This window comes from Psittacula echo (genome assembly GCF_963264785.1).
Source record: "Psittacula echo genome assembly, chromosome: 24".
NCBI classification, from domain to species: domain Eukaryota; kingdom Metazoa; phylum Chordata; class Aves; order Psittaciformes; family Psittacidae; genus Psittacula; species Psittacula echo.
In genome coordinates, this window is record NC_137759.1 from 1,312,472 (window position 1) to 1,339,959 (window position 27,488).

Sequence of the window (27,488 nt, forward strand, 5' to 3'; positions counted from 1 at the left end):
GGGATCAAATGTAACTCGATACAAGCCTCAAAGTTACAAAATAATGCATTTTCCTTTGTTTTAATGCTTCCATATGTTTATTAAAAGGGTATTTTCTTAAGGTAGTAACAATTGGGAGATTACGCGCTTTCCTGTTTGTCAAATATGATTAATCCTCTTCTGAGTGTGTCATTCCTTCATCATTGCCTTCCTGAAATCCTTGGGTATTCTTCTCTATTTCATTTAATTTTTCTTATCAGAAGGATTCCTGTGGCAGCAGTTGATGCTTTGGGGGTTCTCTCATAGAACGGGCAGCTCTAGTGCTCATGAGCCACATCAGAACCGGAGAACCCCGCTGTGACCGGAGGGGGCATCTCTTCGCAAGGAAACTGCTTCTGAGGTATGTTTGTGTGTGTCTCGAGGGAAAGGGAGGAAAAGGAAAGGTCCTTGAGAATGACGAAGGAGTGTGTTCGGGCTCAATGTTAAGGTGAGCCTTGCAAAACAAAACCTAACCTCTGTATCATTCCTATCGGAATGGTGGCTCTGGAGATGGGAGGATTCCCAAAGCTGTTCTGGAACTGTACTGAATAAACAGACCAACTGTCACCTGCTGTGCAGCAAGCCAGCCTGGAACGAGCATTCCCAGTCCCTGGCACTGCGGAGCAGGAGCTGGGAAAGGCTTCCAGATTCCTTCACCGTTGTGGCAGAGCATTGCCGCTCACCACCTCTCCCTGCTACTGGAATGTTCTTTTTATAGCAGTATAAATAATTATTTTTCATAATGTTAGCTGGAAATATTCTAGCTGTTCTAAATTTAGCAGAGACTGACTAAAATACTTGTGGCAGTGTGTATCATCCCCATTGATAATAAAGTTTGTTTCGCCCTCTGAGGTACGTGGCTCTGGGCTGGTCTGTGCAGAACCTCTCTGTTAGCAGAAGAGCAACTGGGTTTGATTCTTTAGCTCTATGGCAAGAGGGGTTTCACATAAATACCTCCAGCTCCGTGGCTGGGTTGGAGAGAACCCTTCAGAGGATGCCCCACATAACAAGGTGACTGGGCTTCTCTCTTCAGAGTGAGCAAAGGCAGATAAATGTCTGATTGCACTCGGAGTCAGTCAGTAGTCTCAGGGCAGCAATAAATGTTATTGGGGTAAACCTGATTTGGTACATTCTAAAATACCCTTGAACAGATGGGGAGCAGTAAAAGCCCAGCATCACTAGTTCTAGGTATGTGCAGAGTATGCATGTCCCATTAGGGACTCCTGTCATGGCCAGGATAATAGCTTCTGTCTTCTCTGATGTTTTATGGGCCTGAAATTGTACTTAAAACTATAAAGCAAGCAAGCACTGGAGCTTTTGGCAGGGCGCAGACTAGCCAGAGATTGGGAATGTCTGCATCCTATTAATGGTGTCATTGACCCTCTTCCAGAGGGTCTGTCGGCTCGGCAGTCCGACTGTCATTCCTGCCTATCCTAGAACCGCGCTAATTCCCGCAGACGTGTCCTCGCGCTCGCACCAGGGTCTGGGAAGTTGAACAGCAGCGGAAAATCCCTTTGATTTACAGGGAATGCAGGCGCTGCCTCCAGCTCCTTGTGCCCTGGTGCTGCTGGAAAGTGATGCTGTGCAGGAGAAGTGCTCGGGACCTCTCGCAAGCCACATCAAACCTCGTCAGACGTTTCCACTTCCATGGCTGTGATAAGGTCTTTAGTTGCCGAAACTCCGCAAACTTTTGGGCCATTTATCATGCTGGGCTTATTGAAGCCAGACTGCTGTCAGAAGAAATAAAACATGTTCCCCAGTGCAACTCTAATTATGATTTTTAGCCAGTTGTGTAATGTGCAGAACTTTATTTACAATAAATCTTCCAGTTGCTCACATAAATGAATGAGATTTCATCGCTTGTGACTTGAGCACCAGGAAAAGTGAATGTGGCTGAATAAATCCAGAGTCTGTCCTGGGTGTGTTGGCACGTCAGGTCAGCCTTGCCTTCCGCAGAGGGCTCAGCTATCTTGAGTTTCACCTGGGAGTATCTATATATCACACAGACATCTCTCCCTTGGAGTTAGTTTTTTACAGAGACAGCTTAGATTCTCCTCTGCATTTTAATGGTGAGTAGGCACAGGAGCATCCCACAGACTCCTGAACTTTTGTTATCTCTTTCCAAACTGAGCTCCAGTAACACAAATCTGGCACTTTTCAGTTGACTATTTCAACTTTAGGTAGAGTTTTACAGGGAAGTTTTAGAATTCATTGGTGGGGCAGGTACAGTTTCATCTGCTCCAACACTGAACGTTCCATAAAGTGAACACAGAATGTGCTTTCTGCTTGGAAACAGCTGCTGGTTCAGCTGCACAACCTGAAATCAGCCTCAGATTGTGAGACAAAGGGTAAAGCTGGAGCAGGGAGCAAGGGGGGGGAGCTGCAGGAGGGCAGCATCAGAGCAGTGTCTGCAGTTTGCAATGGAAAACGGAAAAGTTGCTCGAGGAAAAGCTTTCCAGAGGTTTTATAAAGGAAATCAAAGGTTCTGGGCTGGGTCCCGGGGGCACTGCCGTTGCTGTTTCACACCCAGGCCCCTGTCACACAATTAGCTAGAAACTGGTTTATGGCTTCTGATAAAACGACCTCTTTCCTGGCTGTTAGTGCAGGCCCCTGGCCAGTCTGCGTCTGGCTCCGCTGCTCGGGGGCTGCAGCCTTCCTCTACAGCCACTGGAGCTGCACTTCGTTAACACTGCAGGACCTGGAGCAGGATTTACCCTTTTAGCTGAGGTGGATAGTTTGGATGTGTATCTTCCATTCATAATGCTTTGAAAATGCACTACAAAGTGTGTTACATCCGCTTGCTGATGTTTGTAATCAGATGTGTCTCAAAGTTTGCTTTAACTACATCCTTCTCTCCCCCCCACTGTGGCCTGGGGTTATGTATAAACATGTGATCCTCTTTCAGATGCAATTTTACTCTTTGGCAGTATCAGTACTTGCATTCAGTATTAGTGCCTTAAGGACAGTGGTTTACAACTGGATTTAGAAGGAATGTATGAATTTCCCTGAGGTTTGGAAGAGGAAAGCTTGCCTTGCAGTGCAGTTAGCATGTCTGGACCTGAATTTTGCATGTTTTCGGGTTCTTGGATGGTGAAATCTTATGCCAAAAGCGTCTACTTGCTATTTCTTAGGAAAATCAGGGCATGTATCATGGAAGGGGGTCAGGTTTGGTCCTTGGATGTGCAGAGATTCTCTCCACATGCAAGCCCATGGGTTGAGCAGGCTGGGGCAGCCATCCCATGCTGCTTGCAGCAGCCTTCCTCTGCTTTGTGTGGGGCTGCACAGACGAGGAGGGAGGAGGGATCCTCTCCTTCCCGCTTCTGTTGGTAGCATTAACCTAGAAACGTGTCCATGAACACACATGAGCACAGCACCTTCCATCCCAGGCCAGATGCTCAGTTGGTTTTCAGCTGGTTTGTCTGACTGTATGTTGGGTTTTCATGCAACAATGACTGTACCTGCAACCCCCTCCCCCCACCCCCGCTGAATTCTCCTTCACCCTTAGAGTTTTCTTATTACCTTTGGTATGAAAATTGAGCCTTTAACTTGCAAGTAGACAACCGTCCTAGGGCATGGAAATAGCAGAGGGTTGGTTTTGCACTGGGATGTGAAGAGGAGTAGGCAGGTGGTTGACTCTGGGAAGCCTCCTAGGAAAACCACACAGAATTCTCCTTCACCCTTAGAGCCTTCTCTTTTTTTTACTACTTTCAGCATGAAAATCTGCTGCTTTGTGTTTCTGCAATAGGAGGAGAGAGCAGGACAAGGCCTGGGCATCGTGCCATTTCACACCAGGTATTGTTGCCTTCCCTGTAGCTGTTTGTTATACACGAGCATTAAGGAAATGTCTACAAACCCGTCTGGATGGGGTTTGTATGGATGTAAATCTGTTCCTTGTGACCCTTCCAGCATATCTCTGAAGCTGAACCATGAGACCTTGAAAGAAAATTTTTTTCTGCTACTTTATGTATAGAATGTCACCAAATTCTCTGCAGTTGGATTCGACAGGCAGCTGTGGAAGAAAACATCCTGCTCTCAGCCATGCTTCTCTGTCTGCTCTACAATTCGATTTGCAATGGTGTAATCTCTCAGTAGTAAAAACTCTTTTCCAGCTTCCTGCTTGTTTCACTGAACCACACGATTCCTCCTGGTGCCTCCCTTTCAGTGCAGACTCTGAATGTACCCATGTAGAACACTTTGCCTGCCTTCCAAGTGTTATCTTTGGAAAGACATGAAGTGCCTACTGCCTCACCAGCTCACCACATCACCTCAGGATCATGGTAATACTTCTTGCATTAGTGTGGCATGAAGCCGAGCTCAATTCTGGGAAAAAAGATCAGCAACAGAATCCTCTGTGTGTCTGCCAAAGCATTTCAGAGCACCAGGAGATGTGACTTGTAGAAATGAGAGTAGTATCTTTGAGCAGTCAATGTTGGTTTGCTCGCTGTAAGTTTAGGTTTTACAGGGGATGGGAAAGAAACTAAACTGGAAGGATGACAAGGGAATGTTGGTAACAGAGAGCAGAACCAAGCCATGTGTGTGACTGCCACTTGGTTAGCTTGGACTGCCCATCAGATTCAATGAGTAGTGTAGAGAGAGTAATTCAGGTGCTTTTATCTCTCCTCTGGAAACAAGGACAGCTTCAAGTAAAGAAATGGTCACAAATCCTAAGTGAAACAAGAGCACTTTCTCCTACTGAAAGCACAATTCAGAGCTCCGTTCAGAACAGTGTTGGAAGTAGGGACTCTGTGGGCTTCACACAGGATATTCTTCTCTGAGGATAATGGGAATGCCAACAGGAACAACAGTTAGAAGTGAGAGATCAAAACCTTTGTATCTGTAAGCAAAAAGAAGTCGGCTTCTTTGTGGATGAGGGCACAGTCTCCTGCTGTCTGCTGTTGTGTAAATTGTTCAACCTCACACCTTCCTCTGAAGCCTCCAAGGGAGAATACGGAAGTAGCTGGATCTCATCTGCCAGAGCAATTCCGAAGGACCTGGAGGATAACAAACAAGCACTGAGTAAACACCAGCTCCTCCCTGCAAGCCGCTTGCTCTGGGTGCAGGTTGCTCAGTAAGGAGCTGTTTGCAACAAAAGCAGATGTGAACACAACAGCCCGGTCTTCCAACGCCTCTTTGTTTGCTTCACAGCAAAGCTCTGGTTCTCAGTTACAAGAAATTTCTTCATAACGTGTCTGGAAGGCTGGAGGAGACAGAACTGCTGTCTCAGGGGATCCCATCGCAGCTTTCTAGTGAGATCAAGTTGTTCTCACATGGCCCCATATGTGCTCAAGGTGAAGACGGCAGAAGACATAAATAATACTTAAGGGTATGAGCTCATCATTCTGTCAGATGCATGGCATATCTCCTTCGGTGGAGGAAGGAGGAAACCTGGCACCCGCCTGAAATGTCTCCTTGCCAATGCCTTAATGCAGTCAAGATTTACATTGTCTGCTGGGTCATGCACTTAGCAGCCACTCAGATCCACCCACAGCCCAAAACGTGGAGCTGCAAGTGGGTGAGAAATTCCAGAAGCAACTCTGCGAACACAAATGTTGTATTGAAGAGAAGTTTGTTACGCAAACGGCTTTCAAACGGGAGAGCTTAAGAACAGGAGCGGGGCCAGGTTGCACACTGGAATTCCATCTGATAACGCTGCACAGGCGAAACAATAAGAAAAGGGAGTCTTCTTACAGGAGGAAGTCGTCACCCCCCGCCCCCATGGCCATCTGTGTTCCTTCCCTGCAAACCAGGAGCCATCAGACGGGAGATTTCACCCTCTTCAATCTCCAAGAGATCCAAGAGGGGAAAGTTTATCAAGTTTCATCTTAGGCACTTCACCATTCGGTGCTAGACAAGAGGCAGAGCGGCAGCTGGGTCTCTAGATGTTTGCTATTACCACCTATGGTATTCAGTCCAGGATAACTCAAAAATTATTTATAAACATCTCACTTCTCGAGCAAAACCAATGTGGATGATGGGTATCTTCGTGCTAAATCTTTGTGATTTATATGCTCTTAGCGTGACATGCCAACTCTGCAGGTCATGCGCTGTTCATGTACACAGCTCGAGGGTATCTAACTGAATATGCATTCCGGTTGTTTATTCCTGGTGGAAAATGCAAGAAGTGGTTAGACTAACATCTGTCAGGAATGACAGAGGAAGGGCTGAGCCTGCCAGGGCCTGGATGAGCTTTCAGGCCCAGCTCTGCTTTGTGCGATGGTATCTCATACCACATTATAAACTTGGAAGTGCAAGTTGGCAACGAGAATTTAGGGTAGGACATGACTTTGTGGCTAATGCTAATCTTGACCGTTGAAGCGAGTCTCACCCATCCATCTCCAACAGCCTTGCAGCGGCGGTTAATTATAATCTCTTATTTTATGGGGAAGGAAATACTTCTAAATGCCTGGTAAACTGAGAGAACCAAGGCACCGGAGCGATCAGCAATGGAAGTGAGTGTGGAGCTTCATTTCTTTGCTCTTGCCATGACAGGGTTTGGTTACTGGAGTGAGCACTGCTCGAGGCCAGAGTGATGCACCAAAACCCAGAGCGTCCACTTGATTTACTGGTGCTTTGTAAAAAGGAAAGTGTAAAGGGCACCATGTGGGTGTTGGGAAGCAGGATTTATTACTGCCTAATGCCTGTGTCCTGCACATCACAGCGCTCTGCACCCACCTGATGTTAGCACAGCTGGAATCAATGGCTTAGCAGCCTCGGCCTGTGTTCCAACCCGGCGGTACTCCCTGGAACTGCTGCTCCCCTCGCAGCAGGGACGTGTCTGCATCGGAACTTGGCTCTGGTTTGTTCTGGTAGCTTAGAACACAGCCGCAGGCTCAGCTTCTGCTTCGCTGGACATCACACCTGAGCAGCAGGGAAACAGGAGGGTGTCCGGCTCCTGAACCTTTTCCAGGAATCAGGACTTGATTTGGGATCTTGGTACCAGATTTCTGCTGGGCGGGTATGAGCTTTGCTTATCTTGCAGGAGGAATGCCCCATCCCTGGCAGTGTTCAAGGCCAGGCTGGACACAACCTAGAGCAAGCTGCTCTAGGGGAAGGTGTCCCTGCCCATGGCAGGGGTTGGAGCTGGACGGTCCCTTCCAACCCAAACCAGGCTGGGATTCCATGCTTCTAAGAGGCAGTGTAAGAACTGCTGCTTGTTCTAAAAGACTTGCTAATGAATGCATAGCTTGTTTTCCCCTCCCTTTCTTTCCCTGTTGCACGCACTGCTCCATCCAGAGGGAAAACCTCCTCTAACCCAAGGCAGCAAAACTCTGAGGGAGCTTAGATAGAAGAAGAACATGTAAAATTGAGAGTTTACATGTGCTGGTTGAAAAAAACCTGGCTTTTTAGAGATCTGGAACTTGCCTCCTGCCTTGGGGTGAGTTTGGTGTCAGAGCACCCAGCAGGGACACATGAAGATCCTTGTTTTGCCTTGGCAAAGAATCACAGACCGGTGTATGTTGGAAAGGACCTTAAAGCTCCTCCAGCTCCAACCCCTGCCATGGGCAGGGGCACCTTCCACTAGAGCAGCTTGCTCCAAGCCCCTGTGTCCAACCTGGCCTTGAACACTGCCAGGGATGGGGCAGCCACAGCTTCTCTGGGCACCCTGGGCCAGCGCCTCAGCACCCTCACAGGGAAGAGCTTCTGCCTAAGAGCTCATCTCAGTCTCCCCTCTGGCAGGTTAAAGCCATTCCCCTTGTCCTGTCCCTACAGGCCCTTGTCCCAAGCCCCTCTCCAGGTTTCCTGCAGCCCCTTTAGGCACTGGAGCTGCTCTAAGGTCTCCCCTTAAGGAGCCTTCTCTTCTCCAGGCTGTCCCCTCGGCAAAGCTGCTCCAGCCCCGCCTCAGGAGGGCACCAGGAGCCAGTGGGGGCGGCTGCGGGACCCAGCAGCCGCCATCGCCTCAGCGCTCCCGCCCGGTCCCGCGCATGCGCCCGCGCGCCCCCTCACCGCCCCCTCCCTTCGCGCACGCGCGCTGCGGTCCCTCCCGGCGGGGCCGTGCGCGGCGCATGCGCTCCGCCCGCCTCCCCCCCCCTCCGGCGCGGGGAGGGGGATGCGGACGGGGGAAGATGGCGGCCTCGAACAACCCGCGGAAATTCAGCGAGAAGATCGCGCTGCACAACCAGAAGCAGGCGGAGGAGACGGCGGCCTTCGAGGAGGTCATGAAGGACCTCAGCCTGACCCGCGCGCACCGGGTGAGGACGGCGCCGCGCCCCGCCGCCCGCGCGCGCGCCCCCGCCGCGGCGGCTCCGGAGGGGTGGGGGGGAGGGGCGGCGCCCCCCGCGGCTCCCCTCAGCCCGGGGGCAGCGGCGGCGGGCGGGGCGGCGGGCAGCGCCCCCTGCCGGGGGCGGGCGGGGCCCTCGGTGCGGGCCCCCCCCGGTCCCCCGTTAACCCCCCCCCCCATCTGTTTCCCGGGTACCGGGCCCCGGCCCGGAGCATCCTCCGGAGAGCGGCACCTGCCGCCGGGCGGGCCGGGCCGGCGCGGAGGGGCAGGGCCTGGCGCGCACTGGGAGGGGAGTCCCCCGTTCTCCCGGCGGAGGGGGGGCTCTGCCCCGTGGCAGGGTCGGGGCAGCTCCGTCATGGCTCCGCCGGAGCGGGCCCGGCTGGTCGGGGGTTTCTGTGGGGTGGGGGGGACACCTCTGCCCTGGGATGGGCCTGGGGAGGGTCCCGGTTCCTTCCCCGGGATGTAAGGGAGGTCCCGGTTCTTTCATCAGGCTCTGAGGGGGGGGTCTCGTTTCCTCACCCGCATCTGAGAGGGGGTTTCGCGATTCTTCACCCCAGGACAGGCCCAGATTGGGGCGGGGGGGGGTCCCAGCCTTGCTCTTGCCTGGCTAAGGAGCGCTGGCTTCCCTCAGGGCCCTGCAGAGCCTCCCTTGAGGTGCGGGCAGGTGAAGCCCTGGTTCCCTTGCTGTGGAGCACCCATGGGTGTGCAGAGCCTGGGTGGGAGCTGCTGGGCTCGGTGTCATTAATGTTGTTCTGTTACACTCCAGTTGTCGTAGGTGCAAATTGCTGCACTTCCAAACCCTCCTTGGCTTGTGATGCCTCTGCAAAGCCTATCAGCAGAAATTACCTGCATAACAAATGTGCTTTCCAAACATCAGATGCCTCTTCTGGTTTAGACATAGGGATGTCAGAGCTTTTCTGCGTGGTTTTTGTCTCACCTGCTTGTGTCAACGTTTTGGGTTTTCTTTTAACTGTTTAAAGGAAAATTTCTGATCTTGTTTGTGCCTGAACCTTCGCAGGAATGGGAGAACAGGAGAACGTACCCTTGGATTTGCAGGAACGTGTTTCCTCTTATTCCTTCGTGTCAGGATAGGGGAAATCCTTGTTTGGAATTGGTGTTGCAGCTGGTCAGATGTCAAAGAAAGGCCACGGTGCTTCTGACAGCTCCTGCTTGGGAAGGCGCGAGGCCAAAGCTTTGTTGGTGATGTCTCTTTAGAGGATGCTGGTGGAGTTCTTGATGGAGTTAGTTGAGAGCCGAGCAAGGACGCTTTAGGGATGTTTGCAGTCAATGGAGCCTTCTTGGTTCTTGCACCTCTGCCTGAGTAGCTCAATACCCAGGATTTTGCCTTTTGGTACTTGGTCTTTGGCAGCCACTCGAGAGCTGAGTGTTCTTGAGAGTCTGCAATTGCAGGTTGGCCTTCAGTTAACTCTTAGGTTTAGCATTCACCTTCTGCAAGATAAGTCCGAATCCTGATTCAAGTCCTTCTGAATCTGAGGGTTCCTGACCCTGGTTTTGCAGATGGAAACCCATCTTGTTTTCAAGAACCTGGTATTGAGGAAAGGACCCAAGATGAATAAGTTTTCTGAGGATTCTGGGTACTGAAGTGATGGAAACACTGACCAAATAGCTGAATAAAATGTCTTCTTTGTAGACTTTTTCTTCTAAATTCCATGATTTCATCTGTGTTTAAAATGCAGCATAAAAGCAAAAAGGGGTTAAGCACAACTTTGCCGTTTGCTCTCATTTCATTTGGCAAAACACACTTTGCTGCTGTCACTGTGCAAATGCGTTACTCAGTTTGTGGAAGCAGCCCAGAATTTTGGTTGCCTTTTCATTATTAGTAATTGTCTTTTTGCAATGTTTGCAGTGTTACCATCCTGGCTGCTTTAGTGTTTGGGGCTGGTCGTAGCAGAGCAGGGAACTGCTGTTCCACACGTGCTGTTTCTGAGATTGCTTTCTGACTTGGTCATCTCCTACCTATTCCTGCTGGTTGTTCCAGCTGAGATTTTGAAGTTATGATACCTCTTTCTTGCCCAGGACAAACTAGAGCATGGTGTCAACCCCTCCTTTCTCTGTTGTCCTCACCATTCACTTGAATAAAAGAGAATTCCTTTGAAAAATGAATCCCTTTGGTTTCAGGAGCGTTCCCCTGTTCTCGGGAGCAGCCAGGTCCTGGTTGGAGCTGGCACATTGCAGAATGCGTGTTGGGTTTGCTGGCAGACACGGACCTTGGGGAGAGTCGTGGCGGTGGGTGGGTGGCCGATAGAAGCTCTGGAGCTGCTTAATTGTCTTGTGAGTGGGACCTTCGTGTTTATAATCCAGAGATTTCTGCGAGTCCCATAGTAACAAAGTGGGTGAGAAGAGGGGGAGGCTTTTTTTTCCTGTGTGACATTGACTCCTTTATTCTGCTGCTGGCTCTGCTGCTTTTTTTATGTGAGACATGGAATTTCAGAACTGCACTGGTTTCTCAAGGAGGGGCTGTTTACCAGGGCCTGCTCTCCATTTCTGCTGTAACACAGCCCAGTGGTCCTTGCTGCGTTGGATTCACTGTTCAAGACTGTTGCTGCCCTTTCAAATTAGACTTAACCGAACGTTAACATGCAGGATTCCACAGGTAGTGCTGAGCTGTTCAGTGTGTGGCTCTTCAGATGCTGGGGAATGTAAGATTATTAAAGAAAATTTGGGTGCAGCTATGGCGTGCATTTTAAAGGTGGTTCTCATTCAGCTGAAGATACTCTCAGGTTTCCGCAGCTGGGTTTTTTTGTAATCTACATTGTTAAAAACCCTTAGTTTTGAGGGATTTCAGCCGGAGCTGTGTTTGAGCTCCCTCTTATGGACCTTGCAGTCTTACTTTAAGAAAAAGACCCCCCCGAAACCCCCTAACTCCCCAAAAGCCCCACGTGGAGAGCTTGTGCTGGTGTGGATGTTACTGGTGTGAAAACAGGGGAGAAAAACCAGGTTAATGGTGATGTTTGGAAACATTACACAAAACCCCAGCACCCCCAGACAGGCTTTTCCTGCAGGCAGAGTGGGCTTTGCGTGCAGGCCACTTGTAGAAGGTGTCTTGGTGAGCTGCTGCTAACATCACATCTCAGCAGTCTCTAGTGATGACCTGTATTCTTCAGTGGCACAAACCTGATTCTCTGTGTCCCCAAGTACATAATTCAGTGCTTTATCAGCCCATGTGCTGGTGCTGTGACAGAGTTTGCTTGGGCATTTGTAGGTGTTATCAAAAAGCTGTGTATGCCTATGCTGCTGCTGCGAGTTGGTCAAAACCACACAGAGTAAAAAGTTGGTGGCTTTATTTTCAATCTGAATATTTGGAATCCAAAGCCCCTGGTTTAATTTCTTCAAGCAGGATGTATTGTAGTGGTGTAGCTATCCATAGGTGGCCATTTGACTGAAGGGGAATGAAATAAAAATCAAGTAAAAACCCCATAGTTTGTGTATAAAGCATGTCCACAGGCACACACATCCCTTTCATATGAGACAGTCACTCACATACTTGTTCCTACTGGCTGTGGAGGAGATCAGAATGTCTTTGTACATGGTTTGCATGTAGACAGTATGCAAACTAGCATGTAAAAGCTTAGTTAAAGCAGGAATGCTAATCTGTGGGTTTAAAACTGAGAAGCACTAATGATGATGGTGCAGTGTTGCAATGTTTCCTAATGTCTTCAGCATGTTTTTATTAAATAATTTGATAGAAAAGAAATTCCTAACTACATAATAGTATTTGCAATGTCTGAAAGATATTAAAGAAATGCATCACAATCAGGACTGAGCCCTCCAAGCACAGAGATGAATGCCTTCAGCTGCAAGTAGTTTAGTTCAAGGTAATGGTATCCTGAGTTTCCCTCAAGACAGCAGTGTTGATTTTTCAAGCTCTAGAGGGTGTTTTTCTTCTTTGTTACTTTCCCGGATCCAGGGTTTGGACCCTGAATTTGCACATTGACAAGAAGGAGGTGGCTTAGGCTTCCTCTGTGATCTCCTTCTCATTTCCCTGGTGGAGCAGGACACAGAACCTAGTGTGTAGGATTCTATGTGGCCAGATGTGCTCCCCATGTCGCAGCAGCTGCGCCACCAGCTGTGGGCATCCTCAGACACAGGCTGGGCGAGCAACTGCATGGGCCTTGCTGACAGAATGCTGCAGTGTGGGGAATTCTTTGAAAGAATCATTGTAGGAGTGAGGTGAGGAGGTGAGGTCCCTGCAGGGGCACAAAGAGTCTCTGTTGTGCAACCCTGCGCTGCCCGGAGCTGCTCTGAGCTGTCCAAGGTAAACAGCGAGCGGCTCCTGATGTGCCCTGCTGGGGAGCTCACGCTCCAGCCCCAGTGTGAGCCTTCTCGTGGTGAACCCAGGCAGGGTTTGTTGTGCTTTTTTAAAGGAGACTGTGACTTTTAAAATGATTATTCCATCATTACGCTGCGTTAAGCTGCTTGCTTCAGCTCCCAAAGTCTCTTTCTGTGCAGTGGCCAAGTCTGCCTGTGTTTATGCTGCACCAAAGCTGGGGAGGATCTGTAGGCACGAGAAACTACGATTGTACAACCGCTGCGGGGTGAATATATGGAACCAGTGTGCTGCATTTCGGTTTTCTTTGGCTTCAGTGGTGGAGAGCATTCGCAGTAATTTGCATTTATAGGAGCTACTCATTTAGTAAGAGAATAATAAGGTTATGTACAGTCAGCTCTTCCAGCTCTTCGAGGGGGATGTGGAGGTTTCCCTGCAAAGCCATTCTTTGAATAGCTGAGCTTGGCCTGTAGTTAAGATCCTGGAAACTTGTAGGTCTGGATAGTGGTTTTCTTGGTCTTGCATTTACAAATGGAAGTGTGTAATTTTGATGATGACTTTGGGTTAGAGTTGCAGATACAAGAGCTGCAAACCTCCAGTGGAAGTTACAGACATGGCAAAAGCATCAGTGAGCAGGAGCTGATGCTGTGTTAATCTGAATTATGTGCTGGCAGCAGCAGCAGGGCAGAGGTGAGTGAGTGTTCTCTGCCTGAGTAAAGCATCAGGCCACAGAACACTGCAACAGGAGTTGTTCCTTTAAGCAGTTTTCAAGAATATGTTGTACTGAAAAATGATTTTAGTAGCAATGTGGCCAAGGCACAGACTTTCTTCAGCAACTGTTAAATGCAGCGGAAAAGAGCTGTTTGACACAACGCAAAAAAAAGGAGGGGGGAAACCCCAAAGCCCTTAACGTGGTTGTGTAAGGGCTGGTGCTGAAAACCAGTTTTTAACTGTAGCTTGGTTTCTCAATCAGATGACTCCTTCTTGAATTATTTTTTACCATGTAAACTACATTTCTGTTTTCTGTGCAGCGTCTTGGATTACCTGTGCTGATGAGGAACCAGCGAGCATTTTAATCTGCTGTTCATCAAACCTCTCCTTCTGGCACTAACCATGTGGTTTGGATTTTATAATCAATTTATGGGTGCTGGTGATTTTAGTTACAAAGCATTTACTGAACCTTATCAAGATCAAGCTGAGGCAGCAGCATTGGGCCTGTTTAAGGTGTTGAGGTGTTGGTGTGAGTTCCAGCACAGTGAGTTGCATCAGGAGTTGACCAGGCGAAATCGAACTGGTGGGCTTGGGGTTTTTTGAGGTGAGCTTTAGCCCAGGCCGTTTCCTGCTCTGACTAGATGCGTAAGTTGTGCTGTGAGAAATTATTGTTTCGAGACACTTCCATTGTAGTGGTAATAAAATCCTAATTTGGCAAAAAGTAGACATCATCTCAGAGATGATCAATAGGGATTTAAACAGAATGTCTTAAAGGCTGAATATCTGTCTCTGATTTCTATTACCTCTCTCTAATTGCAGAGGAGTGTTTTCTTGGGCTGTGTTACAGCAGCTTTGTCACTCTCCCCGACAGCACTGATCCATCTCTAATGGTATGTTCCATGCTGGCATCAATACTTTTGTACCTAATGCAGGATCTGAAGCTCAAGTAGACTTCAGGGCACCGTTCAGCAAATGTCATACTGGATCTTAAAAAAACAAACAGAAAAAAAGGCTTTTCTTTTTTAAAATACTAATTCTGGTTGTGATGGCTGGAATTTTACCCCAGTGTTCTTGTAGATGTGTGGAGTAGCTATTGCTGTGGCCTTGAGGGTATATATGGTAGCTGACAGGATTGGAGTAAGTGGGTGAAAAGAAGGAAACTGTCAAAATGTGGTAGATTTTTTGTGAACATAAGCTTGCAGCGGTGTTCGCATTGTGCCGGTGACCTCAGTGCTACTTCCCTGTCTCCTTTTGGTCTGAATTACTGGCGTTCTGATAAAAAAGTATGTTCCCAGAGGCTTTTGGGGCCAGCCAGACTTGGGAGTCTCTTAACTCATTGGCTACCATTGGTGTATGTGATAGTGCATGAGTTAGTAGTGAAAATGTGGCTTGGATTTGTTGTAGCTGTTTTGTGTGGTGTGTTCAGTGCTGTGCAAGTGATGTTCAGGAGGAAGATCCCTGTCAACATCTCCAGTGGCATTTTTGGAGCCAGCTGAGTGTTACAAAGCACGTGTTTGTCAACCAGGGATGCTTCGAATGAGCTCATTGGTACTTTATAAATTACGAAGTTGTAACAGAGTGTTGAGAAGAGTCCTGTTTTGCAGATTATTTCTTGGGAACTGAAAATGCTTCCTCTTGAAGCAGAGCAAGCATTTGTAATAAACCAACAACAACACACACCCACAGAAAATGGGTCTTAAATAATGAAGTAGAGGAGAATGAACTGATGCATTCTGGCGTTAGGCTTCAGTAATAATTCTACAGCACTTCATGATCCTTGTCTGAGAGGTTGTGTTATACAGGCAGGTTTGCTCAAGGTGGATTTTACTCTCCTGCCTGCTTCGTCTATCATTTTTCTTGACTACTGGGAAAAATATCCTCTATGAGATCTCTGTTAGGCTACTCACTTGTGGTTTTTAGCATGGTTACTGATCACCACGTAGTAGTAAGATGTGTAAATGGCAGACTGCAGTTCTGTTAGATGAGTTTTCAATTGATTTTGATACCCAGCAATTACTGTTTATGTCGGTCTAACTTTCCTTGGACAGCTAAGGTCTCAAAGAGAAGGGAATTTGAGCTGGTTTTCTGAAAGATAAGTATTTTCAGGCACATGCTGATAGTTCTGAAGTCAGAAAGCATTTCAGTTGTTTTTTGACCTTTCTGTACACTGGTGCCTCTTCAGATCTGTTGTAGGAGCAGCATCTGGTAGTGATGTGAAGCTGTGCAGCAGATTTCTCTAGCTCCAGAGTCCTTAGGTGGTGTTTTGGCATCCAAAAACTGAATTAAGGAAAAACCCCCTTGGTTTTGGAAGGAAAAGACAGTGATTGTTTCGTACAGTGATGGTTTCATGCAATGGCTTCTCACCTTTCTTCTCCTTACAAAGTCTTAATGTAGATCCTATTCATGGCATCTGTTCAGCAGCCGCTAATTGTTGGAGTGGTGTAACTGGGTTTCTCCTTGTTCCGTCTGTACATGCAATGGGTGAAGATTGTTCTTGTTGCAGTCTTTTAATTACAATTCCATAAGCCTCTCTTCATCTCTGCCCCCTCAGTGGCATTGCTGCACTAGTGAGGGAAGAGCTGAAGTACTATCTCCAATATTGCAGAGGTTTCCACCAGCCTGCTCAGATTCACGTCTTATTGACCTTCCCTTTGTAATTAGATTTGTCTGCTGTGCAGTAAAACAATCACCTTGTAGCAGCATTTTGCATTCGAAGAATTTGGACTCTAATGGCAGATATTTTTAATACCCAGAGAATTGTCGGATGCCTCATTTTAAGAGCTACAAACATTTTCTTGAGCTGTAACAGGAGAGTTTAAGGATGGGCTGCAGTGGGAGGAATGGTTGGAGGGAAGAACACACTGCAGAGGCCACAGTGGTTCTGGGGACTGCTGAAGTGGTATCTTGTTATCAGAAACTGAAGGTCAGTGGAGTGCTTTTCTCTGGTGTGAACCAACGTGAGCCTCAGCAGCAGTAACTCACCTTTCCTTCTGTAGCGCCAGGCTTTGAAGTGATGCCGCTGTGCTGGTGGGTGCTGTCAGGGCAGAGCTGGGTGCTGCTGCACCCCAAAGGGTGCAGACGTGCCCCACTCGGCTCCTTATGTCCCAAACTTGTGGGGTTACATAACTGAATTTCCATTCTTTAGCTAAAAATACAAAAATGGAGCATAAAAGCTATTTTTATCCTGCTTAATGAGGGCATCTCTGCTTTTATTTCATCTTTTCAGAGGCATTTCAATAGGAGGAATTGGGATGGTTGAGGAACTCTTTTTTTGTAGACTGGACATAAAGATATGTTGGGCTGCTCAGAATGAGTAGGGTCTTTAAAAGTATACTGTTAGCTAATAATGATCGTGACAATAAAGAGATGTTGAGAGTGTTTTGCTAGATTTAAATATAGCAAAAATAATTCTTTGCCTTTCAGATAGCAAATAATCAATGAGCTTCAAGTGTTGAGTCCTCTCCGGTGTGTTATATTGAATTATCAGCCACATCCAGGCCTTTCTCTTTTCGGAAACCCTTCCAGGGAAGCAGGGTGGCATTTGCAGAACTGACACGAGATCTGGTTTGTTTTTCAAAGCAGTGCAAATCAGGTTTGGTTCATATTGGAGCTTAGCTTGGCTCTCTGCCCAGTGATAGAGCACAACTCCGAAGAATAGTCACTATTTTAAGTCTGTAGTTGTGCTGTATCCTGTTTTTACTTGCTACTCAGTTGTGACTGTTAAGTTTTAAACACTAAACCTTTGTTCACCAGAAATAGCAAAGTGTTTTTAAGCACAAGTGACAGCCTGGGTATTAAATGGTATTATTTATTGTTATGACTTTATTGATTCAAGTTCTTCCACGCATGTTCTTACTGCTTCTTTGCCTGCAAACCCCAAAACAGCAAATAGTTAATTTTCTGAGGAAAGTTAAATGCAGTTAATGCTTAAAGAAGTTCTGCTGGTGCAAAGCAGAAATCAAGAGTTAAATAACACCAGTTGCAGAGTTAAATGCTGCTGCTTGCTCCCCTCTCCCTCCCTCTTTCACACAAGTTAAACGTTGTGGTTTGTTTTCTCTGGGTTCACAAGGAAAGGGTTTGTGATTTGAGTGCAGTGTGGACTGGGGGGGGGTTAGGAATAATAAGTGTACGTTGGGGGGTGAGAGCGCTTCACTTTCACATGAATTCTAGAGGACACCTGGGGGAGAGGTCCGAGGCCGTGTGGAGTTTTTATAACCCCGTTTCCTCACGGTTTTATAGCTGAGGCAATCTGGGGAGTTGGTTGCAGCTCCTGAAGGAGAATCTAATGGTGCCTTGGAATTTGTAGATGACTCATAACAGGACAAAACAGTCCAGTTAAGTGATTTGAGGTCTTAAATAATCTCTTCAACAGGAAGGTGAAGAAAACATGAACTCATGAGTAATAATTGGCTCTCTTGGAGTGCTAAAAGTGCAGTGATCGCTAGTGGGCAGGGATTCAGATGATTCCCCTTGAAGCTTTGCTGATCAATATGTAATATCTCAGCTCTTATGAATGAAATGTATTTGCTTGGACTATAATGGTTTTAGCAAAACTCTATTACAAGTTGGGAATTTATTTGAAGTTGGTTTCTAGTAGTGACACTTTGTACCTCAGCTCCATGGGCTAGGGCTGCCTCTCAGCTTTTTGGCTTTGCTTTTTCTCCTGTTCTCTGCCCTGGTCACCAGGGTGGGTTTTTGATGAGGAAGAACCCGTGATAATGGCTGCTCCTTGAAACAGGGGCAATTCTTTGCTTTGTGAACAAGCTAGCTGCAAAAATACGGTGATTTTAGATAGTCCCAAACCTGACCTGCTAGGAATACCTTCCTCAGGTGGCTAGCATTGGCATAGAACTGCAGATCCTCATCTCCTTTTGTCCTTTTCAAAGCACGGAATCATTCAGGACTTCTTTAATTTTGAAGAGGCTTCTATGCAGCTTCAAAGGACCTGCACCAGTGTTTGGTAGTGCGCACCCTTTGAGACCTCATGGTTATACTGGTAAGCAACTGGGACTGCAGCACGTGTGTGACGTTACCAGATAGCCTTTAAGCTTTATGAGGTTTATAAAACCTCAAGTTAGCTATTGTGTTGTTCCCTTTCCTCTGACGAGCAGTTTTCATTACTCTGATGATGAAAACCCCTTCTTCTGATTCCCAGTTTGTTTCTTCTTGGCATCTGGAGAGAGCTCCTGTTTCATTTCAAGCTCTGGCTCCGTGAGATGGAGGGCAAGGATTCTGCTTCCCTTTCCCTCCCTGCAGATCCTGGTACTCCGTTCCTGTGAGCAGGGACAGGCTGGTTCTGGTCCTTGAATGTATCACCTCCTGATTTGTTGGTAATTTCTGAAGTCTTTGAGAAAATTTGGGTATTTTAGTGCATGGGGAAACCCCTCAAACCTTGAGCTGTATATTGGGTAGTGTACTATAGCTGTCCACTGGTCAAAGTAAAGTGCAGTCCTGGCGTTGTGTGTGCAGCTCTGCTTTGAGTCAAGAGGTGGTTGGGAAGTGTTTCAGGGTGGCAGAGACAAAGCTGTTGCTCTTCTGTGGCTGCTAAATTCCGACAGATTCCAACAGATTCCTTCCCGAAGAGAAAAAAAACAGCAAAAATGTATTTTTTTCTTCTCTTTCCTGAAATCTCTGTTTTTAATGGCTATGTTTGGCCGCGCTGCAGAGTCTGTGTCCTGACACGTCCATGTGATAATGGAACAAATACTTGAAAGTGACTTAAATGACGGTTATGGTGATGGAAGAGTAAACAATGATGTAGCAGTTCTAAGAGCAGGGGTTCAAATCCAGTTCATACCATATGGCTGGAGTTTCTCGTGGTAATTCTCACTTAGTTTGTAGTAGACACTTGGCTTCCTGTCCTGGCCTGGGAGAATGCTCCCTGCAGTACCTATTGCGCGAGGGTGCTGATAGCATGAGAAGGCCAAATGTGATTGGCAGAGGCAGCAAGGGAAACTTCTGCTCTGCTTGTCCACACTTCTCTGTTTCCAGCCAGTGCTAAAAACTTCACTTTTATGAAAATAAAAACATCCTAAAGTTAAAAAAAACCCCCCCAACAACCCATTGCAAAACATTTTGTTACAGAGCTGCTGATGGAATGCTTGCAGTCCCAAGTGACCCAGACGGAGCAGCTGCTATCACTGCGGATTATACCTTTCCTCTAAACTTCAGACTTCATTTCCTTTAGCAGTCTTCCTGGAGGAACAGCTGTGCGTTTGGATCCACTGCTGCTGTTGGATCAGTATTTGAAACTGCAGGAAATAAGTTACTTGAGAAATCTGGCTTGATGGCGTTTCTTCCTGATTGTGACAGCCCAAATGAGAGAAATGCAAGGGATTCTCTTCTCTTTTCCTTTGATTAATGAGTCTGTGCAGTCTGTCTCCATTAGGCAGGAAGAGTTGTGAAGCAGCTAACTAAGCTGCTTCTACTCCAGCATTACTCCCTGTGCTGTGGTTGCATTGTTGTTGCCGTGAGTGGTTGATCATATGGAAGTAAAAGCACAGTGTCGCTTGCTTTGCAGAAGGCACGTTTGAATGTATTCTGATTTGGAGAGGAACACACATTTGGAAAACTGGTTTGGGAGTTCCCTTTTCATATCTGCAGTGTGGATTAACTCTGAGGGGCTACAGACTGCATCCCTTGGTGTAATTCCAGCTAGTTTTCAGCTCTGTGGTCAAGTCTTTTCCTATAGAATCAGTGTCTTCTATCAGAGAACCTACACCTTTTCCTTTATATTAGGCAGAGTAGCTTTAGGTGTTCTGAAAGACATGGGTTGACATTGTCAGGTTTATTTCCCTGTCTTATCAGGACATTCTTTGGGTTGAAGAGGAACGTCTGTCACATACACACTGCAGGTGCTCAGGCCGGAGGGCAAGTGTTGATGTCATGGTAATTCCTTGGAAAATGAAAGATAAAGGCTACAATTGCAAATAGACACCCATCTCTTCTTCAGGCACCTACTCAGAGTGGTGGCTGTTGGGAGGCTGTGGAATGTCTGGATTTAACCACATGTTGTGTGTTGCTGTGGGCTTTGGGGTGCACCAGACAAACTCTGGTTTGCTGATGGGATAATGAAACCCCCGGGGAAGTGCTCCACACCTCACTCTGTGAGGGATCTGAGTCCTTCAAAACCACCAGAATCTTTACAATGTTGTGATGAAGCCTCATTTTATAGAAGGATAACTAAGACACAAGCAGGAAAATAGACGTGGATGCTTTGAATGTCCAGTTTGTGGTTGTGGGGTGAGCAAGTTAAGAGAAACCAAACTAACCTCCAGAGATGTTTTTCTGCAAGCTCAGCTGCTTCAACCAGAGTTCTTTCAGGTCATGAGAGTCCTGGTTCAAGGAGAGGGGCAAGGCTGTAGCTTGTCCTTGGGGAAGAGGAGGCAGGCAGAGCCCTGGGACCGTTTCTGCACGGGGCAGTGTGCTTGGTTGTGTTATAAAACTGCATCCTCCATTGCTCATGGAACTCTTCTCTGCTAATAATTTTCTGTGTCTTCTCATTATTGATATTAATTTTAGAATCTTGGCTTTAATGAGGTTGTTTCTGGGTCTGGTGATGGAGAGAGGGACTGGCACCTGAATACCTGCTATAATTAACCAAATGGTGGCTCACATTTAGGTTTTCTTTTCCTTGGCTTACCAGGATTCTCTTCTTATTGATCTGTGAATCCTTTCTTATTTAGTGAAATAAATCTAGACAGCCTTCATGGAGGGGGGGTTTAGGAAATGAGCAGTTATTTTGATGTAGATGAAGTTAGGAAGTGGCTGGGTAGCAAGCTCAGAGTTTTCAAGTTCAAACTCTAATCCACTGTTGGATATTAACAGAAGAGGGCTCGTGTGAGGGGAAGGGAGAAGCCAAGCTCTTTGGTGGTCAAAGCAGTTATTTAATGGATGGATGGTTTTTGGCAACTTGGACACAAATGTAAAGAGCTCTTTACATGTAATAGTTGATGGGTAATAAGGAGAGTTTTAGCTGGCAGCTCTATTGCCACTAAATCTAAATGCAATAACTGTGAATCATTAAACTGATGTTAACTTATCTTTCTTTTTAAGTCTCTATTTGCTTTACTTATCAACATGAGGATTGTGAATGGGAAGAAATCTCTCTTTGAAGAAAAACACTTCCACAGGGATTCCGCTGAGTAACTGACTTGTCTCGGGGTTTGTTTGACGTGGTGTTTAATATCACACTGGAGAAACAAGCCAGATGAGTGGTTTGGGATGAGTGGGTTGGGAGCCTCCCAGCCTCCTGCTTGCTCAGGGGAGCAGCAGAGTGGATGCTTGACCTGGAAAGTTTCTCTCTCGCTGCCGTACCTGTGTAACTTAGGAAGTCCAGTTCTGAGGATAAAAGGGCACCTGGTCCCTACTGTCTGTCTTTGGCTTTACTGTAGAGGCCAAAAATAGTGATATCAGTGCCTTTTCAGAGACCTTGCTACCAGGAGCTGGGCGGTGAGTTCATTCCTAGGGGGAGATCAGAAAATAGCAGCGACATCTTCCTGAGGATGCCGGATGAATCCCACTCAGTTTAAGACCTTTGGACAACTGTCTGTCCTTTCCTGTGGCAGGTCCTGCCTCTGGCTGCTTCAGGAGAAAGCCTTCCTGAGAAACTTCAGACGTACCAGCGGGAGGCTTTGAACTGATTTGAACCAACAGGATTTAACTAATGCAGCCCCTAAAACTTCCAGTTAATCCTTTAAACAGAATTTAATTTGCAATTAAGCTTTAATACTGCATTTTTCATTTTAATCTACACTTGGTTTTGTGCTGAGCAGCCTGAGCATGCAGGGGAGAGCTTTCTGAAGTGCAAAGCTACAATTCATTAGAAAGCTTGAGATGAAAGCTGCAAGCGGCAGCAGAGCAGTTATCGTGAAATCTTACTTCCTGTATTCATCAGATCTCTCAGGGGTTTTTATCAAGCGGACACTCCACCCTTTTATTACAGTTATGGCAATCAAATTCTTAGGTATTAAGAAAAGGCATTTTGACAGAAAGGATTCTGGGGGATTGGACCTGAATTCCGGTGGCGGGTTTGCTGTTCGGTTGCAGTGAAGCGCTGTCCCCAGGTTTGTAATTGCCCCGGATTTTGGGGGGGAAGAATTTAGAGAAGTTGAAATGTTGGATTTTAATAAATGCTTCCTTTGATTCCCATCTGCATGCTCTGGACACTTAGGAAGTCTGTAGGAAAGCTGGATGTCCTTTTAGGGCCATGTTTCTCTCCTTTAATATTACTATTTTTAATTGTATGACTTGACTCTCTCCCTACAAACACAACTTTATCCAGCAAACTTTAACCCAATCTAAACAGAACAGTTCAGGTAGTTCATACAAATGCTCGTGTTAGATCTGATAAGTGTTGATTCTCACCAGCTGTGTGCCCAGTTCCATTCACCACAGTAAGGTGCTGTCGTGTAACTCCGCTGTGAGCTGAGGTTAGGATGTAATTGCTTGCAAAATTCCTGATTGCTACACGGGAAGGTGATGAGTCCCTTCCTGCTGCTGGGAAGATGCTGCTGCTGTTTGCAGATTGATGCTCCTGCACCTTTGCAGAGATCTGTTGGTTTTATCGTGACTCCAAATCTGGTGAACCGACAGTGTGTCAGCCTTTCAACAGGGGAGCATTTCCAGCTATTCCAGCCAACTGCTTGTGCGGAACTATAGGACTTCTAATGCTTACATTGGACTTCAACTTAAGATTGTCTTGTTTTCTTTAAGTAGCAGAAGAGACATGCTGGTGGAGGGGAAATTACCAATTCAGTTAGGATCTGTCATTTGGGAAACACATCTTCTGAACAAGAATGCCAAGCAGGAACAAAATGGTTTAACAAGCAAAAGCTTTACCAAAAACTTTATCAGGAAAGACCTGGGATATTTAAGAGTATTTTCAGCTGTCAAGGAGCTGTTATCTGGGCCGCATAATGCATAAGTGGAGAAGCTGTAATGTGGAGTCACTAAGTTCTCATAGTTCAAGAAATTAATGTATCTGGTGGGCACTAAGTAATTCATTATCATACTTCACTATCTGAATTCATATAGGAAGCAAGTTGCCACTAATTGAATGTAAGCCCAGGAGATGAAGCTGGAGTTGTCATGAGACTTGTTAACATTTGAAGAGTAATCTGAATTTTCTATTAAGAAAAGGCTTCTTCCTTTTTATTTCTTCTAAACTAAAACCCCACAATCCCCCTCTTCAAACCCAACCCCAAGCCCCAGATTGTGCAATATACTTCATGCACCTCACAAGGTACAGGAAGAAGCAGAAGTGTTCATTTTAGTCACAACCAGTGTCTCTTCTCCTTTTCAGTGCTGCTTTTCTTTGTGCATAGGTCCTCTTAGGAAGACTCGAGACTCCTGCCTTACCTCAAAGCATGACAGTGGAATTTGCAGGTTGTTTCTGCTGATCCTCTGCATTGAAAAACATGAGCTGATTTTCCTTGGAATGACAGTAATGTCTTAACATCACAGTATTTCCAAATGCTTTCTTACTGGCTACAGAGGTGGAGATGTGAGGCGCTCCCAGGCTGGACTGCTCTGCTTGCACTTGATCTTCACAGATTGCAAGTGGCAGTTGTTGATGGTCTCCAATAAACTGTGTAGTCTGGGGGCCACTCTCTGTTCAAAGGCTGAAGAGAGGAATAAATACAGATCTACATGCTGGTGTTATGATACATGAGAGCAATAACAAGCAATCAGTTTTGTTCTTTTTGGCACAGGTCTCCAGAAGTGTTTATCGAAGGTAATGTCCCTAAAATTGATGATAGAGCAGAGGCACTCAGTGAGCCCGGTTCTGAGAAGTGCTGTAGTTCTCAGTCTCATGTGTTTCCTCATTCCCATGGTTAAACTGCAGTGGAAAGACAAATGTTTGCGACCTCCCTGTTACATTATGCTTTGAGGTAGGTATAGGCTGGGGAAGGCCAAAGCATTAAAAAACCATAAAGCAACACCCCCTCCCGGGTGCCTTATAGTAGGTTCTTTAAAGGAACCCAACACCTGTTGAAATAGTTACTTCAAGGTTTGGCACAAATCCCAAGCAAGCCTTTTTTTAACAACAAAACCATATGTACAGGCCAGGCGAAAAGCACAGCTAGTTCTGATGTTGTGCTTTTGGGGATCTGCAGCTCGGAGTTCGAGGGGCTGTGACTCATGCGGAGCGTTTCCCTCATCCCGTCTATTGCTGGGTTGTGATTGCACGTCGAAAGATGGCACAAGCAAAGCAAGGGGATTCCTGCTTTCCAGGTGGAGCCTCTGAACCGTTTCATGCAGCACACTGAATGTTTTCTGTCTTTGGGCTGAGGGGATTTATCTGCCCTTTTGTTAAGACAAAACCCCATGAGCCACTTTGTGAGTGGGATCATGCCTGAATAGCTGAGGCTCCTGAGCAAGCCCCTTCCCCTGCGAGGTGTCATCTCCAAGAGCTGTGTTGTGGGTTTTGGTTTAATTCAGCCCCTCAGCTGTGTGTATATATGGAAATTGGTGGCTTCCAGGGGAGATTCTGTGAATTAAAGGTATTTGAGTTGCTTTCCTAGGGATAGCTTTTAAAGAATATTCAGGGTGATCTTGTTTTCTCCTCCTCTCTTCAAGGACTGTCTTAATCCTAAGTGTTGGCATGATCTAGGCAAACCAGTCCCTTTCCTCTGTGCTGTCCCGGTGCTATCGGTGTGCAGTGTGGTATCTTCACTGTCAGCACAGCTCAGCATCTCTGCTTGTGTAAGTGCTGGCTTATCAGAGGACTCATAGTCAACACGGAAAGCACCAGCTCTTCCTTCCCTTCTCTACAAACATCTTCACTCACCCTCCGGGCCTTTGTGGTAAAGCTGTAGAGGCAGGGCCACTCCTTTCCATCCTGCCATTTCCTTTGCTTGAAGAAAGTGTAAAGAAACGAAACCCCAGCTATGTAAATAAACACCCATTTGGGGGGATCCTGCTTTTTCTAGTGCTTTTCCCGACTTTGCTCTTCAAAATCCTGGCATTGCGAAGGAAAGGCTTCGCGTTGACTTGAATGAAACCAAAGCAGATTTGTTGATGTACACACAACAGTACCTTAGCAACCAACCTGCATCTAGTCCAAGATCTGAACATTTAGTCTTGAAACAATTCTTTGCTACCAATCTAGGAATGTTCTTGCATTTCAGAGTGCAAAAACAGCCAGTTGACATCTAGTGAGGAACAACATGCATTATAAAGTACGTACTCCTCCACAGTGGGAGGAGAGGGCCTTATGTAAGCTCGTTTCTTTGCTACTTTAAGTGTAGTCTCTTGAGTCCTTGGAAAATGCATCCTTGGGAGCAGGGCTCTTGGATTCAGATGCTTGCAAGTTCTGCTTTATCAGTGTAAAACAGAGCTTTGGTGCCAGCGTGGTGTTAAATCTGGATGTGATGAGTGAGAACAACAGAACTGAATGAGAAATTGTTTTAAATATTGGTGCTACTAAACTAAAAAACAGAGAGAGGCCACTGACAAGAGATGAATCAAAACCTGCAGCTCACTCAAGAGCTGTTGAGCAGTGCAGCCTTCCGAAAGAAGTGACAAGGAAAGTAAGTTGACATTGGAGTACAAACAGCAGCTCTCTCTTGCATACCTTGGACACCAGCAACGTGTACAACTATGGGATCGCTTACTGGAATATTCCAGTACGAGGTTCATTCAGCACTGAAGAGTGATCCCTGGCAGTAACTGAACCTTTGCAGAGTGTCACATTTAGTTTCCTGTACACCTGGTCAGTAAGGAATTCTTTGCTGATTTTCTTTGGCTGGTTGGGTTGTCTTTGAAATCCTGTGTCTCTGCCCTTCCTCCAGGGCTTTTCCTGGTGCAAGAACCCAGAGCTCTTACCTAATGGTGGAAAGCTACAACTTGCTGTAACATCTCCATCACCTGGATTGCTAGAAGGCTGAGTGTTTCATTGAACAGTCTCCTCAATACCCTAAATGAAGATGACTTTGGTTTGTGTCTCACACACGAGTGCCTGCTTCACTTTGATGTTAGAGCCATGATCAGACTGAGACGGGTTCTTACGCCCTGGCTTTCAGAAGGGCAGGTGACACAGAACCATGTGGTTTCCCGTGGTGGTTATTTGTTAGAAATTGAATATGATTGCTGACTATGAAGTTGCTTTATCTTCCATCTCTTCACACTATCACACAAGACCTGAGGTGGCAGTTTGCCAGCTGGGCTTTGCAGAGGAGGTTGACATTCACTCACTGAAGCTGAGTTCATGCTGTTTATAGATGGTGTCCGTTCTCGGTGGTAACGGACATGCTGTCGAGTTGAGTCACTTAAAACAGCTGAAAAACAAATGAGTTCCCCTTACTTTCCTTCTCTTCTTTTAGTTACAGCTGCAGAAAACCCAATATTTGCAACTGGGACAGAGTCGTGGCCAGTACTATGGTGGGTCACTGCCAAATGTGAATCAGATTGGGAACAGTGCCATGGATCTCCCCTTCCAGGTGAGTTGCTTTCTTTGTGTAGGGTGTTTCTTTCTCTGTGTTGGTTAATGCTGTGTCTGGATCTATTTTTGCCTCGCCTAGGAGATGGAAGCAAATAATGCCAGGTGATGTGGAAAGCACAGTGGGGATGTGGAAGAAGGTACCCCCCACGTGGGGTGCATGTTCCATGGAAGCAGTGCACGGATTTTGGGAGAGGAGAATGGGAACGGGACACAGACTGGTATCACAATAGGCTGTTTTCTTTGGGCTGACTGATGTGGGGAAGTACTGGCTTTTCTTTCCCCTGCTGTTGTGACTCCAGAGTTAATGCACCACAGAGAGAACGTCAGTGTTTCCTGTGATGCTTTGCTGTTAGTAAGCATGTTTGGACAGAAGATGATGTACAGGGGTTAGGATTAGGTGATGGATGCTTTTGGGACTCCTGATTTCTATAGTCATTTGATTTCGGGTACCCATAATAATTAAAGTTCCTGCATTAGTTCTCTTTTGTTGAGTAGTAACATTTACATTTTCCCTCATAAGGATGTGGCAGGAATAAAATGTTGCAGTTTGTGGGTTTCTGCTGAAGACTGTATTAATAAATACAGAGAAATATTGATGACGTCCTCTAACTGCCTTTTGAAATCCATGTAGGCAGCTGAATTGGTGGAGGTTAAGAGCTGGAGTCTTGTGCAGGAGGAGAACCAAATGGCTATTTTAATCTGGTTGCCTTCAGGGAACACAGTGCAGGGTTTGTAATGTCACAGAGTCGTGGGTCTGACTCCACAAGGGGCTGAGCTCTTCAAGGTTTTGTCTTTAGTTTCTTGGGAAG

At 46.5% G+C, this 27,488-nt stretch overlaps 1 protein-coding gene across 2 annotated transcripts in view; it reads left to right on the forward strand.

Moving 5' to 3' along the window:
* Positions 1 to 8,081: 8,081 nt before the first annotated feature.
* Positions 8,082 to 27,488, forward strand: part of CRTC1 (CREB regulated transcription coactivator 1) — a gene marked incomplete at both ends in the record, with an annotated part of 39,582 nt that continues 20,175 nt past the window's right edge. For both annotated transcript variants that reach the window (XM_080634079.1, XM_080634080.1), the window contains 2 exons: positions 8,082 to 8,207; positions 26,561 to 26,677. In XM_080634079.1, the coding sequence (XP_080490205.1) occupies positions 8,082 to 8,207; positions 26,561 to 26,677 (243 nt within the window). The remainder of the gene's footprint in view (positions 8,208 to 26,560; positions 26,678 to 27,488) is intronic.